Source organism: Quercus lobata, chromosome 2 (assembly GCF_001633185.2).
Source record: "Quercus lobata isolate SW786 chromosome 2, ValleyOak3.0 Primary Assembly, whole genome shotgun sequence".
NCBI lineage: Eukaryota > Viridiplantae > Streptophyta > Magnoliopsida > Fagales > Fagaceae > Quercus > Quercus lobata.
Genome location: NC_044905.1, coordinates 19,975,835 through 19,991,446, shown reverse-complemented (window position 1 = coordinate 19,991,446; position 15,612 = coordinate 19,975,835). Strand labels below are relative to the sequence as shown.

Sequence of the window (15,612 nt, the reverse complement as noted above, 5' to 3'; positions counted from 1 at the left end):
ACGTATGGATTTCCTTGGCTGCCAACATTACTTGGTAGCACTCCCTAGCCAGCACTTAATCTCCTTTTACTTCACCTACACTGTTCTCTGTTGGGACTTTCACCTTCAAGCAATAAGTGGATGTGGCTACTTTCCAGCGGTTGAGTGTGGGCCTCCCGATGATCACATTGTATGAAGAGGGACAATCTACCACCAGGAAATCCAATTGACGAGTCAGCTGCTGCGGATATGATCCTATTGTGACTGTTAATGTCACTATGCCTTTGGGATATATCCTGTCCCCACTGAAGCTGACGAGGGGGGACTCAAAAGGGCGCAGTCTTCCTGGGTCTAGCTTCAACTGTTGGAAAGCAGAGAGATAGATGATGTCCATGGAGCTTTCATTATCCATGAGGATTTTCCTGATGTTGAATCCGTCTATAGTGAGCATTATGACCAAGGGGTCATCATGAGGTTGCTTCACTCCTCTGGCATCTTTTTCGGAGAAAAACATGTCCCTATCTATTCGTTTCTGCTTCAAGGGGGGTATTCTGTGGACACTGTTCACCTACCTCTAGTATGATTTCTTGAGGGATCTAAACGACCCTCCTGTGGATGGCCTACCTGTGATCGTCTTTATAGCCCTGATCACACTTAACAGACATTAGGATATATGGTCCTCGTCCTTTGGTAAGGCTTCGTGCTTGTCCTTGTCATCGTCCTTGGACCTACTAGGTTCTCCCTTCTTCACAAACCTCTACAGTTTCCCTTTTTGTATGATTTCCTTTTTTTTCTCCTTTAGGTTTCTACAATCCTTTATGTAATGGCTGTGATCCTTGAGGAAACGGCAATACTTTTTCTTATCACTCACGTTAGGTGACGAATGTAATGACCTAGGCCATTTGAGTTAGTGCTCATCTTTAACCTACGCCAAAATTTTGTCAACATGCATAACTAAAAGAGTGAATTTTTTCGTTCGAGAAGCTTTTTCGTCTTTCCTTTTACCTTTATCGTTAGTTTGACAATCCGAGCGCTCCCTTTTTGTCCTCTTTGGTTGTCTTCTTTCCTTCCTTTTTCACTGGTTTTCTCTACGTCTTTTATCGTGGTTAAGGCGTCTTCAGCGTTCATGTAATTCTGTGCCTTCAAGAGCATCTCTGCCATCGTTTTTGGAGGATTCTTCGCGAGTGAGACCACGAACTCCTTGGACTTCAATCCAGCTTTAAAGGTTTTTAGCTGCACCTTGTCATCAGCTTCGTCTACCTCTAAACTTTTCCAAGTGAAACGCTTCACGTACGACCTCAGAGTCTCCTTCTCTCCTTGTTTGATGATGAGTAGGTGGTCTATTGGCCTCCTCGGGTGCTTTCCTCCGACGAAGTGATGTAGAAAAGAACTGCTCAACTGCTCGAAGCTGTCGACGAACGATGTTGGTAACTTCGTAAACCATTCCCTTATAGCTCTTTTAAGAGTGGTGGGGAAAGAGCGACACAGTATTTCGTCAAGGGGCTATTGGAGACCTAGTGTCATCTTGAAAGTGTTGAGGTGGTCCAAGGGATCCTTAAGTTTGTTAAACGGTTCAAGCTGGGGCAGGTGAAACTTTGACGGCACTGGGCATTCCAAAACTATCGCCGTAAAGGGGGAATCCGTCATCCTGACCATTCTATCCAGGTTTCGATCTGTTTTCCCTTTAATGGCATTCCTTAGTTTGTCCATCTCCTTTTTTATTTCCCAAAGAAGATTTGTTTTCCCTTTGACTACCTCTCTCGTCTTCCTAATTGATCCTGGACCGGTTCCCCTTTTGTTGAAGTCTCAACCTCATCTCCTAGTTCTGTCTGGTGAGTTCTTCCACACTAGCTGTAAATGTCTAGATTTGCAGGGCTAATGTTGCGGAATCTTGGTTGGACTCCTTCTGAATTTGGGAATTGATTGGAACTACGCTTTTGAACCTAAGTGCGAAAATGTTGTTCCCACAGATGGCGCCAAATTGATGATGTGTAAATCGTCAATCTTGTAAGTTTATCCAGATGGAGCTAAATCCTCGTCACAATTCCTGCAAATGTAGAACAAAGGCTCTCCTAAGGTGGTCACCGGTATGGTGCCTTCCACAACGTCTCTGATGCCAAAGTTAGCGTATAGAAGCTTTTCGAGAGAAATAAGAAAGTTCTAAATATCAGAGTTATCTGTATAAGAGTATATTTGGGTGAAAATTATTTACCTTCTTTGCCTCTAATGAGTGAGTATATATAGCTTTATAGTTTCTAGCCGTTAAGGCCTTAAATGTGGTTTTAGTGCTCTTCCTGTAACTCCTTAGGGCTTATTAATATGAGTTTTGATGAGGCTCCAATGGTCTAACAGCTAGTTGGTAATTGTCCGAGGTATTGAATCCTCTTATTAATGACTTGCCTGCCTTCGTCCATGTCGTGTCAAGGTGGACGAATGTATTTGATAAGGTCGTCCAAGGAAAAAGGGCTCGTCAGTCCCATCAATTAAATTTTAGGTTTGTAATAATAAAAAAAAAAAAAAAGGTTTTCTTTTAAATTGGAATTTTTGTATATCTACGCTTGATTTCAAAATGAACCTTGATGGCCCTAGTTGACTTTAGGCATATTGAATTATCGCTGGATAAAATTTATGTTAGGTTTAATTTAAAATTCTTAGTAGTTACAAGTAGAAAAAAAATTATAATATAGTGGGATTTTGGAGTTAAAGACATTTTCACGTAAAGTGATAGTGTAGGTGTGAGGTTAAACATATTTTTATTCAAATATTATATTTATTTGGTGGGCAAGACTTAGGTACAGTGCCTTAGATACTGTTCTTTAGGTTCCTATCTTAAAATTCAGTCATGTAGCAACTTAACTAAAAAATATACTTCCATTCCATAAGAAAAAATCCACATAACAAAATCTTAAAAGAGGAACCTAAAGAATAGCACCTAAGTACCGCACCTAAGTTTTGCTCTTATTTGGTGAAGGCCCCATGAATCTTGGTAACAAACCTTTTATTTTTTATTTTATTTTATTTTGAGAATCTTGGTTACAACCTAGTTACAAGTGATTTCACTTCATTAGTTGAACTTATAACACATCACTATGTTCTTGTTCTTGATACTTGTATATTTGAACAATCATTAACATCTGTAATTATTCTTATATCATAAGTAATCATTTTAAACATGTTAGAGCATTCACATCTAGCTTTTCAAACTAACTTAGCAAAAAAATTACCAAAAAAAAATCTCTCATACCCAATTAGGCATAATAGTTCAAAAATTTGCAAAAAATTACTTTACTCATAGAGTATTGTGACAAAAAAAAAAAAAAAACATATAGAGTATTGTAGCTTTTTTGTAAATATTTTATCTTTTTTTTATTCACTCTATTGCCCTCAAAATCTCTCTCCCTAATGGTGGCCGATTTGGTTGTGGGGAGCTACGATGGTCGTAGACGTGCACCAATCTGGCATCGAGGATGTTGGTTTAGGTTGTTGGGTTGGGGGTGTGGGTTGTTGGCATGAAGCGTTCCTTTTAAGGTTAGATAATTGTGCGGTGCTAACATGGTCCTTGGTCAATTTGTCTTCGTGAACTTTAGTTGTGGTTACAAGGACCAAAATTGGAAATTAACACTGTTTTTCAAACAATATAATTAGTAGGCACTGTTTTCAAATTATATTTTTTACTAACATCTCGAGTCTTAGAGACTCAATTTAGGCTTATAAATCGAGTTTTAAAGACTCGATTTTCATGGTCTAATTACGTCTGATGTGGCATTATTTCCATGTGACATCCACCTGGAAATCGAGTTTTTAAGACTCGATTTATAAGTCTTACATTTAATATTATTCAAACATTATCAGTGTATTGGAGGGCATGTACCAACGGACACATTAATTGTTTGAAGGGATGGGTGTAATGATGATATTCTTTTTTTTTTTCTTTGTCTTGAGTGTCAGGCTAGTATGTATAGCCCTGGAGCACATCTAAACCCTTATTTACACCTTTGTACTTTTATTTCATTATTTTAATTCAAATTCTACCTTTTCAGTCAAACCAAAAAAAAAAATATATATATATATATATATATTTGTACAGCACAAATATGCATGTCTCTTTTCTCCTAGACATCTCTCCTTACCTTAGTCCTCTCTCCCTTCTTTAACCATGTCTACTCTCTCTTCTTTCAGGAGCACAGACCAAAGATGTTGTGTTACTAGGTGGCGGCGATGACATGGATAGGTGGTGGCATGGAGGGTATAGGTTTGTGGGGATCGGCGTGGTGGAGGGTGTGGGTTTGTGGAGATCAGCGTCTGTGGTGGACATCGGCGTTTGTGTTCGAGGTTGAGGTGTGGGTTACGGTGGTTGCTTCGTTGTGGAATCGATGAATTGATGGTTGGGTTATGGAAATCGGTGACTGGGTTGTGGGATTGATGACTGGGTTGTGGAGTCGGTGATTGGGTTGTCAGTATCGGTGACTAGGTTGTGGGAAACGGTGAGTGGGTTGTGGGTTGTATGGGTTTGGGTTTTGGTGGGTCATTAGGTGGTGGAGTCCAGTCTGTTTGGGTTTGTGGGTATGGATTTGGCGTTGATGGTGTTGTTGGATTTTAGGTGGTGGTGGTGGCTGCTGTGCTATGGGTGAGTTTTTTTTTTTTTTCCTTTCTCTCTCTCTCTCTCTCTCTCTCTCTCTTCTCGGTTCATTGTGCTGGGATTGTTGTGTTTCTAGGATTTCTTAAATTTTTTTTTGGGTATTTTTGGGAATGGCTTGTACATGAGAGACTTAGACTTAAAATTTTTTTTGGCTTATAAATCGAGTCTTAGAGACTCGATTTTCAAGTGGACACCACGTGGAAAATACGCCACATCAGACGTGATCAGAACTGAGACTCGATTTATAAGCCCTAAATTGAGTCTTTTAAACTCAAGATATTAGTAAAAAATATAATTTGAAAACAGTGCCTACTAATTATATTGTTTGAAAAACAGTGTTAATTTCCAATTTTGACCTGGTTACAAGTGAGAAGGGGATTGGAAAAAAAAAATTTATTTTAGAATATTTTTATAAAATGTATTGTAAAATAGAGAGTGAGATGTATGGTATATTACAAAAGTGGACAGTTAAAGTAAAAAGTGACTTTTTGAAGTCATTATATAACCAAAGAATGCAAAACTGGATGTGAATACTCTTATGGTCTTTCTTGAGTATGTTTAATTCTACATGTAGTTTATGGACTAGGACCCGCCCATGCGACCGATGCTTGGGTTGTGAATATGATTACATTAGTCTTATATATGGTGTTGTGAAGATGTGGTGGTGGTAAGTGACTAGGGCGTTGCTCTTACTTGTGGGGTCCAATGCACAAGACATGATGCTATTTTTTGGGAGTAATTATCAGGTGATCCTAAAGCATGATAATGTGGTGCTCCATTTTCTCATATTCATGATAGATCTTACTAATTAAATTCATGGTAAGATCTATCATAAATATGAAAAAAAAAAAAAAAAAAATCATATTATCGTATTTCTGGAGCACCCAATAATTTTCCTTTAAAAAAAAAAAAAAAAAAAAATCTTGAACCTGACTTTTATTATGATTCATTGTGTTGATGTATAAATTATATGCAATTTGGATACTTGATGAGTTGTTAGTTCATTTTACACTAATTTTAAAAAGCTCAACTTATCATTTATTGCTTGCACTATCATCATGCATTGTTGTTTTAAATTGCTACAATTTAGCTAAAAACCTTGTAGTTTAACTAGTTAACACATTCTGGTGTTTTCAATAGAGATATCTAGAATTCAAATCCCTCTACACATCCACGCTCAACTATTGAATTATCAAGAAAAGAAATAGTAACAATTTAATTACATAAGCATAAAAATTAGCTACCGTTATGATTAGTAGCTAGCACGTTCCTGATTTGTAATAGGGTGTTGCAATAAAACTTTGTTGGTGCCGGAATTTCACAAAATCCAAATCCAAGATGTGACTCAACTAGGTCTCGTTCTCTATTTTCAAAACATTTATCGAACATTAACATTAGTTACTTGTTCTCGAGGAATGACAGCAGCACTCTAGTCTTTGCCTCATAACTGAAATTCTTGTTTGAATGATTAGATCAAGAAAACATTTCTTTTGTTGGAAAAAGAGGTGATTGAAAGAGGTCACACAGTTTTGATGCTGGTGGTTGGATCAGGTTACAATGGAGGACTTTGGAGATTCCTATCGATTAATCAAGCTATTCGACATTATTGCAGGGAATTGTAGCTATTCGATACTATTGTATTTTGATTTACCAAGAAGATCTCTCTTTGTGGATTCTAATTAACTCAACTAGTAAAGTTTCTGATGGTTGTATAAGAGATCATGTGTTCAATTCCTGCCTACACCAAAAACTGATTAGTGTCTTAGTCTGATAGTAAAGAGCTATCATCAGGAGCGGACACCATATGTTAAAATTCTCTCAAAAAAAAGAAAAAAAGAAGACCTCTCTCTCTGGCTATTTGGGCCGGGTAAAATGTGATTTCTATGTTGGGCCTGAGTTATTGTTTTCATTACTAGCCATTCGGTTAGCTCTTTTGGGTTTTACCCAACTATGAGTCCTAGTTACCACATGGTAACAAGAGATACATAATGATTTTTTTTTGGGTGAGAAGATACAAAATGAGATTGAACTATGTAAAATGACAATGGATAGGGTTTGCTTCCAAATTGGTTGGAAGAAATTTTCTACAACCTACAACGTGATGATTATAAACTTAAAATGAATATTCACATGTATTTTTAGTTACTTGACATGTTTAATCGTTATGTGACTTTTTTAAATGATTTAATTAATCGTGACTTAATATATTTTAACGGTAGTATGAACCATTACATAATATCCTCAAACTTGATTTTAAGAAAATCTTTATCCATTGACAATGAGACTATTTTGATAGGTTTCCTAACCTATTCCAGTCTTAATAGAATGAGTTTGAAATTTCTTAAAAAGACATTGGGACTAATTTAGGACGGGTTGGGTTATTTTTCTCATAAACCTAATATTATAACCCTAAACACAATATTTGATAATAAAAAATAAAATAAAAAAACTTACTTGAATTGAACTATTAACATTGTTAAAAAATTTCCTCTAAAAAAAAATATTGTTAAAATTTAGTTAGTAGTTTTATGATTTAGTAATATTGTATATTTCTTCTATGGTGAAAAATTCGGGTCTGAATTCTCCCTGTCATCACTTTTTGTAAGAGAAAAAAAAATGTTAAAGTTTGTGTGAGGACTCAATATCGCAAATCTATAGTATTTCATAAACGCTTGAATGTGGTTAAATAATTTTTAGAAGTTAAGATTAAATAATATGAGATTCATCCTACCTAAAATTCAATAAATATAACTGATAAGTTTGGAATGGATTGTTGATATAATATTTTACAAGAATGAAAGGTATACGGAGAAAATGTAGTCCAATGGTTGATTTGTAACAATATTCTTTCAATAAAAAATAATTGTGGTGTAATATTGTTTAGAGTTATACCATGTATAACTTGAACATAACCAAGTTAAACTCGTTATAACTTTAAGCAATACTACACAATTGTATAACTTTTCCTTAACAGAGTATTGAAACTACAGAATAGATTTTCCAGCTGGACTCGTTACCATTCTTAAGCAATAGAGGCCAATATGTTATGGTTTTGTCTACTTGCGACTCACTAGCAACGGTTTTAGACACAAGGGGTTAATTCGATTAACATCTCAGTGGTCTCATCCTCTATCATATGAAGAATCTTGAAGAAAGCCTACAACTACAGTCTACTTCAACGCAGAAACAATAAGATTTGGGTGAAGAAACACAGACAAAAAGGACCGTTTTTCTATTCAATTCCCTGAAAACCCCTTAAAAAAAAAATCAAAACAAAACAAAACATTTAACAGTAATTAAAGTGACTAAAATAGTGACCAATATAGACCATGTTAATGCCCGAAACTCGAACTATATAAATAAGAAGATACAGTAACAGAGACCCAACAATTTGAAAAATAAAATAAACAGTCAATCATAAGAAGATCTTGAGAATTGAGATAACACTCTTATGCAAAGATTTTCGTGACAAAACTCAAAAGGTATCATGGTCATGTGAATTAAATTAGGTAACTTTTACATTATATTATATATATGGAATAATTATTATTGGTCACTTGTAAATTTGTGAAAAAAAAAAAAGCCAAAAGATAAAGGAGGCAAGACATAAAACCCTTATGGGACCCATCGCTAATTGGTTGCCAGAAGGCCAATAAAAGAGAGTCAAGCAATGACCCATCGTTTGTCCACAAATCCAACTACATAAATCCCCCTTCCCCAACTCCTCACTTAAGGGCCACTCTGTTTGCCTCTCATATTCTCATTCAGGCACATCACAAACACCTTTCCATTTCTTTTTAGACTAACAACATGGCCAGACCACAACAGCGATATCGAGGCGTTCGCCAAAGGCATTGGGGCTCTTGGGTCTCCGAGATTCGTCACCCTTTACTGTAAGTTTACTTCACTATTAGCCTATTAATATCAAAATCAAATATCAACTGTGACACTTCATTGACGATGTTCAAATCCTCCCTCTCCCAAATATTGACTTACTAAAAAAAAATGTCGTAATCTACTAGTGAGTCCTAAACGTTTGGAATTGTGCAGGAAGACTAGGATTTGGCTAGGAACATTTGAAACTGCTGAAGACGCGGCACGAGCCTATGATGAAGCAGCAAGGCTAATGTGTGGTGCAAGAGCTAGGACCAACTTCCCTTACAACCCAAATGCACCTCAGTCATCATCCTCAAAGCTTCTCTCAGCTACTCTGACAGCTAAACTGCATAGGTGCTACATGGCTTCACTTCAAATGACCAAACCATCACTTCAAGAGCCTCAAAAAGCGCCATTGTTGCGTGCTAACACAACCAGTGGCATTACTGGGAAGAACATTAATGAAATGGGTACCCAGTTTCCGGATAAGACATTGACGCTAGATCAAGAAACTGAGGCCAATTGGGTTGTCAAGAAAGTTCAAGTGGAAAGCACCCAGCAGTTCAAGCCTCTTGAAGATGATCACATAGAGCAGATGATTCAGGAGTTGGTTCATTATGGGTCTATTGAGCTTCGCTCTGTTGTGCCACCTCAGGCTCTGTAACTTGGGCTCAACACATTTCCATCTCCTCCTCAGCCTGTACTTCTATTCTGCCAATGCCACTAATTGTAACCCATTCTTCTCAGCCCTTTTAGACCCTCTTTTAATGTTTTAGATCCTCTCTAGGTCCTAGAACTAGCTTCTAAGTGACCCAATTGAAGATGCTACTGCTATGTGTACAGTCATTTCCGTTATAATGTATGACATTAGTCTATGCATAATGCATGGTGTCTTTGTTCTAAGATTTTCCCAGATTTTTACATTTGCAATGTCAAGATGTTGAGTCTCTCATGTGAAATAAATGATATTTTAGGTACACTCAAAAAGGAGCTCAAAAAGTAAAACCTTAAAAACCTTGCTACTATTTCCTTCATGCCAAACCATATATAATTAAAAACCTATAATGCACTGAATTTGGGATTCTCAGAACAAAATTTCCCCCTAATTTTCAAAATAAAATAGCCACTATAAACCATCATTTTCGAAGTGCACTTATGCTAATTAGATTTGATGAGAAGAAGAGTAGCACTTCTCTTTAAAATCCAACATTTCCAGTCCTAGGTGAATGGATGTAATTGTTTAGTTCCATCAATGTCAAAGAAACTGACAGAAGGGCACTTGCTTATTGAATCATTACTTTTTTTCACCTTTTATGGTTAAAAATAAAGTACTCCTATGTTCCTTGTTGCTTGCAGTTGTATAACACCCCCCTTGGACTTTAATTTATTTAACCACAAGTCCTGGGGCATCAAATATTATATTCAACTACTTCTATTCATTTTTTGCTAAAATTATTGACAAATATTAACTACATAAGAATAATTGAACACTATTATTATTATATGAGATGTGACAAGAGTTAATGTGAACAAGTCAGTGAGATGACTTATATCTTATGGGATTAATAAATTTAACCAAAAGTGAATGGAAATAGTCTATTGGAAGAGTCGGACACCATTGGAGGTATGATTAAAAAAAAAAACTTGGAAACCTAGGAATAGGAGGTGTTAACAGAACTGCATCAAATCACATGGAGTATAGATGTATTTTATTATATATATTTTTATTTTATTCTTTCACAAAGCAAATCATTTGTGAAATAACTTGCTTTGTAAAAATATAAAAGCTTCATCTTTTTCTTGTTTTTCAAGTTTAATTTTCACAGAATTATTCGATGAAAGATAAAGTATTGTGATTTGTGAATGAGATGCTACATGCAACAAAAACGCTAGATATATTTTCCTAAATGAACAGATGAACTGGTGCAGGTTTAACTATGGATTTCCATGAAATAATGGTACTTCATAAAAAAATTACGAGACATTTTAGGGTAAATAGAATGTCCGAATTATAATATTTGAATATGTACTACATCAAATAGACACGGTAGAAATGACTAAAGAAGAGCAAAAGAATTGACTCATCTAAGATTTCCATGGATGTGTGGAAGTGGAACAGTTCATATAATGATTTATCTACCAGAAAAAGATTGTTGGCTGGTGGTGTTTAGAAAATAAAGAAACTTTATGAATTGTTGGGTCACAAAGGGATTTGGATCCATTTCAACTAATGGCAGGCATTTGTTTGGGATTGCCGCTGTTAAAGAAAGGGGACACTGAATGTGATTGAGTGAGTGGAGTTCTAATGATTTTGGAGGCCATCTTTTCTCTCTGTCTCTCACTCAACAACCACCTCGGCCCACGCGGGATCTGTTTGCTAATTTCTAAAGTATAGGCGGGACGTTGCTAATACTTGCTTTTGCTATACAACTTCGTGTTTTTCTAGTTCATGGGATTGGATAAATTTTCGATTATTCCAAAAGTTTAATGGGAGGTAGAGTTGAAATAGAGATTGAATTTAGAAGCTCATGTTTTGATACCATGATAAATATATGATTGTCTCAAAAAATTAAAAGCTTTTTTTTTTTTTTTTTTTTTTTTGAGAAACAATTAAAAGCATTCACATCAACATCAACTTAAGGTTAAAAGTACAGCTAAAAACCCAAAAAAAAGAGTCCACGCATCAATATGAATAAACTATAAAAAAAAAAATTTAACATTCAATTTTACCTCACTACAACTACAACTAGTGAAACACTATTCTCGCTACTACTAATAAAATCATTTTATATTCTCTCTCTCTCTCTCTCATCAACATCAATCGGTGGTTGGTGCCAATTTGGGTTTTAGCAAAGTTTTGGTTGGGTTCGATGGTGGCTGGGTTTTGGCTAGGTGATTGGCTGGGTTTAGATTAGCATGGATGGGTGGTTGCATGAGGTTTTGGGTTTTTGTGGGGTGGTTGCTGGGTTTTGTGGGTTAAGGTGGTGGTGACAGCTAGCATTGTGGTGGTTCAGTTGTTGTAGGTTGTGTTGGGTTTTGTTGGGTTGTGCTGCCTAGGTGTGTGGTTGTGATGGGTGATGGTGGATTCTAGGATTAAAACCAAACTGGGTGGTGGTGTGGTTGTGATGAGTGGTGGTGCAGTGATGATGGGTGGTGGTAGTGTTGTAATGGTTGGGATTTATGGATTGTGCTAGGCTGTTGTGGGTTGTGCTTGGTTTTGTTGGGTTATGTTGCCTGGGTGTGTGGTTATGATGGGTGGTGGTGGATTTTGGGGTTAAAAATGTGAATACAAAGAAATAATATTTAATTGAAAAAGTGATGTAGTATTGAGGTTGATGTATGACTATAAAAAATATAGATAGCTAAACTAGAAAAATTCAAGTTTTTTATTTTATTAATTTAGCTAAACATTTGAGAAGATTGATGTAAATGCTCTTAAGCTGTCGAGAAATTGTGAATTTAATCACTTAACCATAATTCTAACAATATTAGAGAGCATTGGTATCAATTACCCAAACATATGATAGGGGAGCAATTTAGGGAGAAAAATTTTAAAAAAAAAAAAAAAAAAAAAAAAAAAAAAAAACACCCCACAACCTCCCTATTTGTTCCCCATTTTTGAATTGTGCATATAGGAAAGCACTATTCATTTCCCAAACCATTATCTTAATCTTAATCTTGGTTTTGTCCCTGTCATTGTGGTTAGTATAATTTATCATCGTTATCCTTAAAATATTCTCACTATTTTAGGATAACAAACTACTCTTCCTATTTTAACTAACCACTTTCAAAAATAAGATTTATAACTAACTTTTCAACTTAGTCTCCTATTACAAAAGAACTCAACCTTAGTTTGAACCCTAAGAAGTAGCAATAAATTTTTCTACAAGTCCCTTGCAATATACAAAATCAAAGAGAACTTTAGAAAATCATCTACTATTTTGTTGTGGAATCTAGTTTTGACAATATTAATGACTAGAAAAGACAAATATTGTAGTTGGGTTTCCTTAAAATTTAAAATGATTTAACATATACACACACATACACATACACATACACATATATACTTAAAAAAAAAATTGAAATCTCATGGCCCCCTTAGTCTACAAATTGGCTTTGTCCCTGCAAGATGGTAACAGAACTTCAGGGTTTGAGGGATGAATTCAACCTAGTGAATAGTGTGGACATCCACAAATCATCGATTCGTTATAGAAATATATGACAAATTTGTATTGGATATCCTTGAATTAGTTAGGGTTGTTCATCAATTGACCAAAATCAATGGAGCTAACCATCACTAAGCCAAACTAGCCACCACAGGAAACTATTGTAGGTTTTGGTATAGTTATTTGTATCATTTTTAAGAACCCATGTTGGTTGGCATCATTTTGATTTTTAAGATTTATACAACGCCGTTTAAGCCCATTCGTTATATTTTTTCACTTCTTTTTCTCTCAGCCACACAATCTTCTACATTTTATCCTCTCTCTCTCTCTCTCTCTCTCTCTCTCTCTCTCAACTAGTCCTCCCTTCCTCTCCTGATCTCATTAAATCTCCTCCTCTCATCTCTCCTCTCTCTCACTATTATTCTTTGGAAGTTTCTAAAGAAGATTTTGATACTTATATCGCCCTCCCTATGCTCCTTCTTGTTTTGATCTCTACCAAGTTTGTTCATGTGTTTTGTTTTCAAAGGTTTTACCCCTTTTTTGGGGTTATGTTTTTGATGTGGTTCAGATGTATTGGTTGCAGTGTGTTTGCTTTGTGAGTTTGATACATTCAATGGGCATTAAATACTTTCTTTTCATTGAAGACTTTTCTTTGAAACTCAAGTAGACCATAATATATGTTAGGATATTAGGATATTAAAGACCTTGTTTGCATTGAAGACTTGATTTTGAAGGTTCTGTTAAAATATGTTAGGATATTATATTTTTGGATATTCCTATAAATAAGTAGACCATAATTTTATAAAATATAATGAGTTATTGTTAGGGGTGTTTATCCACCAATCGTCATCAACGAAACTGACCAACACTGAGCTGGCCACACCGCTATAGAAGCCTACCGACAATCACCAATCCTATGGTTGAAACACCATTCCAACCATCAGCTATTGCAGTGGGCGGTAACAAACCTAGGATTTTGGCAATTGCACCACACCACCCATATATCTCGTTCTGCATCTTAGATTTGTATAAAATCAACTTAGATATGTCTTCCTCCATCTTAGATTGAAGGTGAGAAATCCAAAATTGAAAATCTTGTCTCTCTTTTTGTCTTTGATTTGGTGTTGTTGTTGCTATTTAGATTTTAGGGTTTGATGTGGTGTTGTTTGGTTTTGAATGGTTGTTTCATTCTCTCAAACTTTCGATCTATGGGTCAAAAACCTCTCCAAAATTGCCCCGCTTGAAACTGTGTTCACCCCTCGTTTGGTTTTGTAACGCCATGGAATATTGTAATTTTAGAGTTACCACAATTTAGTATATTCCTATTGTCGAACCGTGTGCCTTACCGATCCATCCAACGACCAATTGGTAAAGGATGAGGGGGCACAAATCTTTTATAGCATTCAATCGCAGACAAAGCCTATTGGTATTAGAGCGAATTGTGAAATCCCTCACAATCTCTCCCTTACAATGCAGCTCCAATGACCCGAACCTATGACCGGGCTCTGATACCACTTGTCGGACCGTGTGCCTTACCGATCCATCCAACGACCAATTGGTGAAAGATGAGGGGGCACAAATCTTTTATAGCATTCGATCGCAGACCAAGCCCATTGGTATTGGAGCGAATTGTGAAATCCCTCACACCTATGTATACCCTTTATTGAATACTTTGTAAAATCAATCCAATAGAATAAAGATGTAGCGGTTAAGAATTTTCTATTGTAAATATTGGTTATCAGGCTCAACCACATAAATCCTTAATTAGTTTCAGTTTCCTCTTTTTCTCTCTCAACATAATTTTGTTTTCTTCTTTTTATTTTAACACTACTAATAGTTATAGAAGTAAAGATTTTTCCAATGTTTACTGACCGTACTATCATTGGGCTATAAATAGAGCAGAAAATTTTCACTTTTTAATCTTACCTCAAGTAAGCTTAAAAGTGTGACACTACAATGAAAGAGAAAATTCAACAGATGATTAGAACCGTGTGATTGTTCATGAATCATGATCTCATGTTTTGCAAAAGCAAATATCTCCTTTCAAATGATGTTGCGTTATGTAGCTATTACAGATCATGCAGCTACCTTCTTGTATCTTTTTTATTTGCTACTTCTGTTTGTCTCAATTTTCCTTTTAGAGAATGCTCTTAATGCATTGTGCCTTTTAGGATAGAAATTCATTTTTCATGTCATTTTCGTATCCAACTCAGGGTCTTATCAAGTTAAACACAATAACTTGACAATTCAGTAGTTTGCAGCTATCATACATTGAACCTGAAAGAAAAAGGATCCTCTCTGTTTGCTTTGAAATAGAAAGGTATTTTTTTTTAAATAGGAAAAAGGATCATTTTTGATGTTAAAGATCTGGTGGTTAACAACTCTAAAAGTGAATATAGTTGTCTCAAGTCATTTAAAATATAATATTATCCCCTATTTGGTGAAATAGAATTTTTCATAATTTAATTCGATATACATGCTCGCCTTAATGAAAAATAAATTTGAATCACGAAATGTATCCTGTCCATTTTGCGGCAAAGTAGACATGTTTCAAACTCTATTAAGGTGGCTTATAGCTCGAACAGTAGGAGAATTCATAATTGTATTCTCTCTAATTTTTACATTTTCGCTCAACTGAGTCTCCCATGAATGTTCCGCAAAGTTGCTGCCTTAATTTCATTTCAAAAATGCAATCACGTGCCATATCGCTTGAAACTACTACAATTTCACTCAGACCGTAATCCTATTTTGTACAAATCCAATTTTAGCAGTTGTACCTCAACCCATATATAAATAAACCCACAAAATACACATTACAAAGTAATTTGATGTTTAATTACAAGAAAATTTTGGCCCAAGAAAATTGTCATGTCAAAAAATTTGGCTTCCAATATTTGAGAGAAAGCCCACACATTGAACTAAGCAGGAAAGATAAACATGTTGAACATTCCA

The 15,612-nt window shown here is 35.6% G+C and overlaps 1 protein-coding gene across 1 annotated transcript; it reads left to right on the top strand.

The window, feature by feature from the left end:
* The first annotated feature begins 8,319 nt into the window (after positions 1–8,319).
* LOC115977958 (protein PPLZ02-like) lies at positions 8,320–9,397 on the top strand. Its single transcript, XM_031099995.1, has 2 exons — positions 8,320–8,511; positions 8,669–9,397. Exons 1-2 carry the CDS (start codon positions 8,429–8,431, stop codon positions 9,156–9,158), a joined length of 573 nt encoding a protein of 190 aa, XP_030955855.1. The 5' UTR covers positions 8,320–8,428; the 3' UTR covers positions 9,159–9,397.
* The last annotated feature ends 6,215 nt before the right edge of the window (positions 9,398–15,612 follow it).

Bases quoted from the DNA above. Each gene is read 5' to 3' on its own strand.
- LOC115977958 (XM_031099995.1), top strand. From the start codon at position 8,429: ATGGCCAGACCACAACAGCGATATCGAGGCGTTCGCCAAAGGCATTGG. The intron at 8,512-8,668 runs GTAAGTTTACTT...GGAATTGTGCAG, and splicing joins GAGATTCGTCACCCTTTACT to GAAGACTAGGATTTGGCTAG.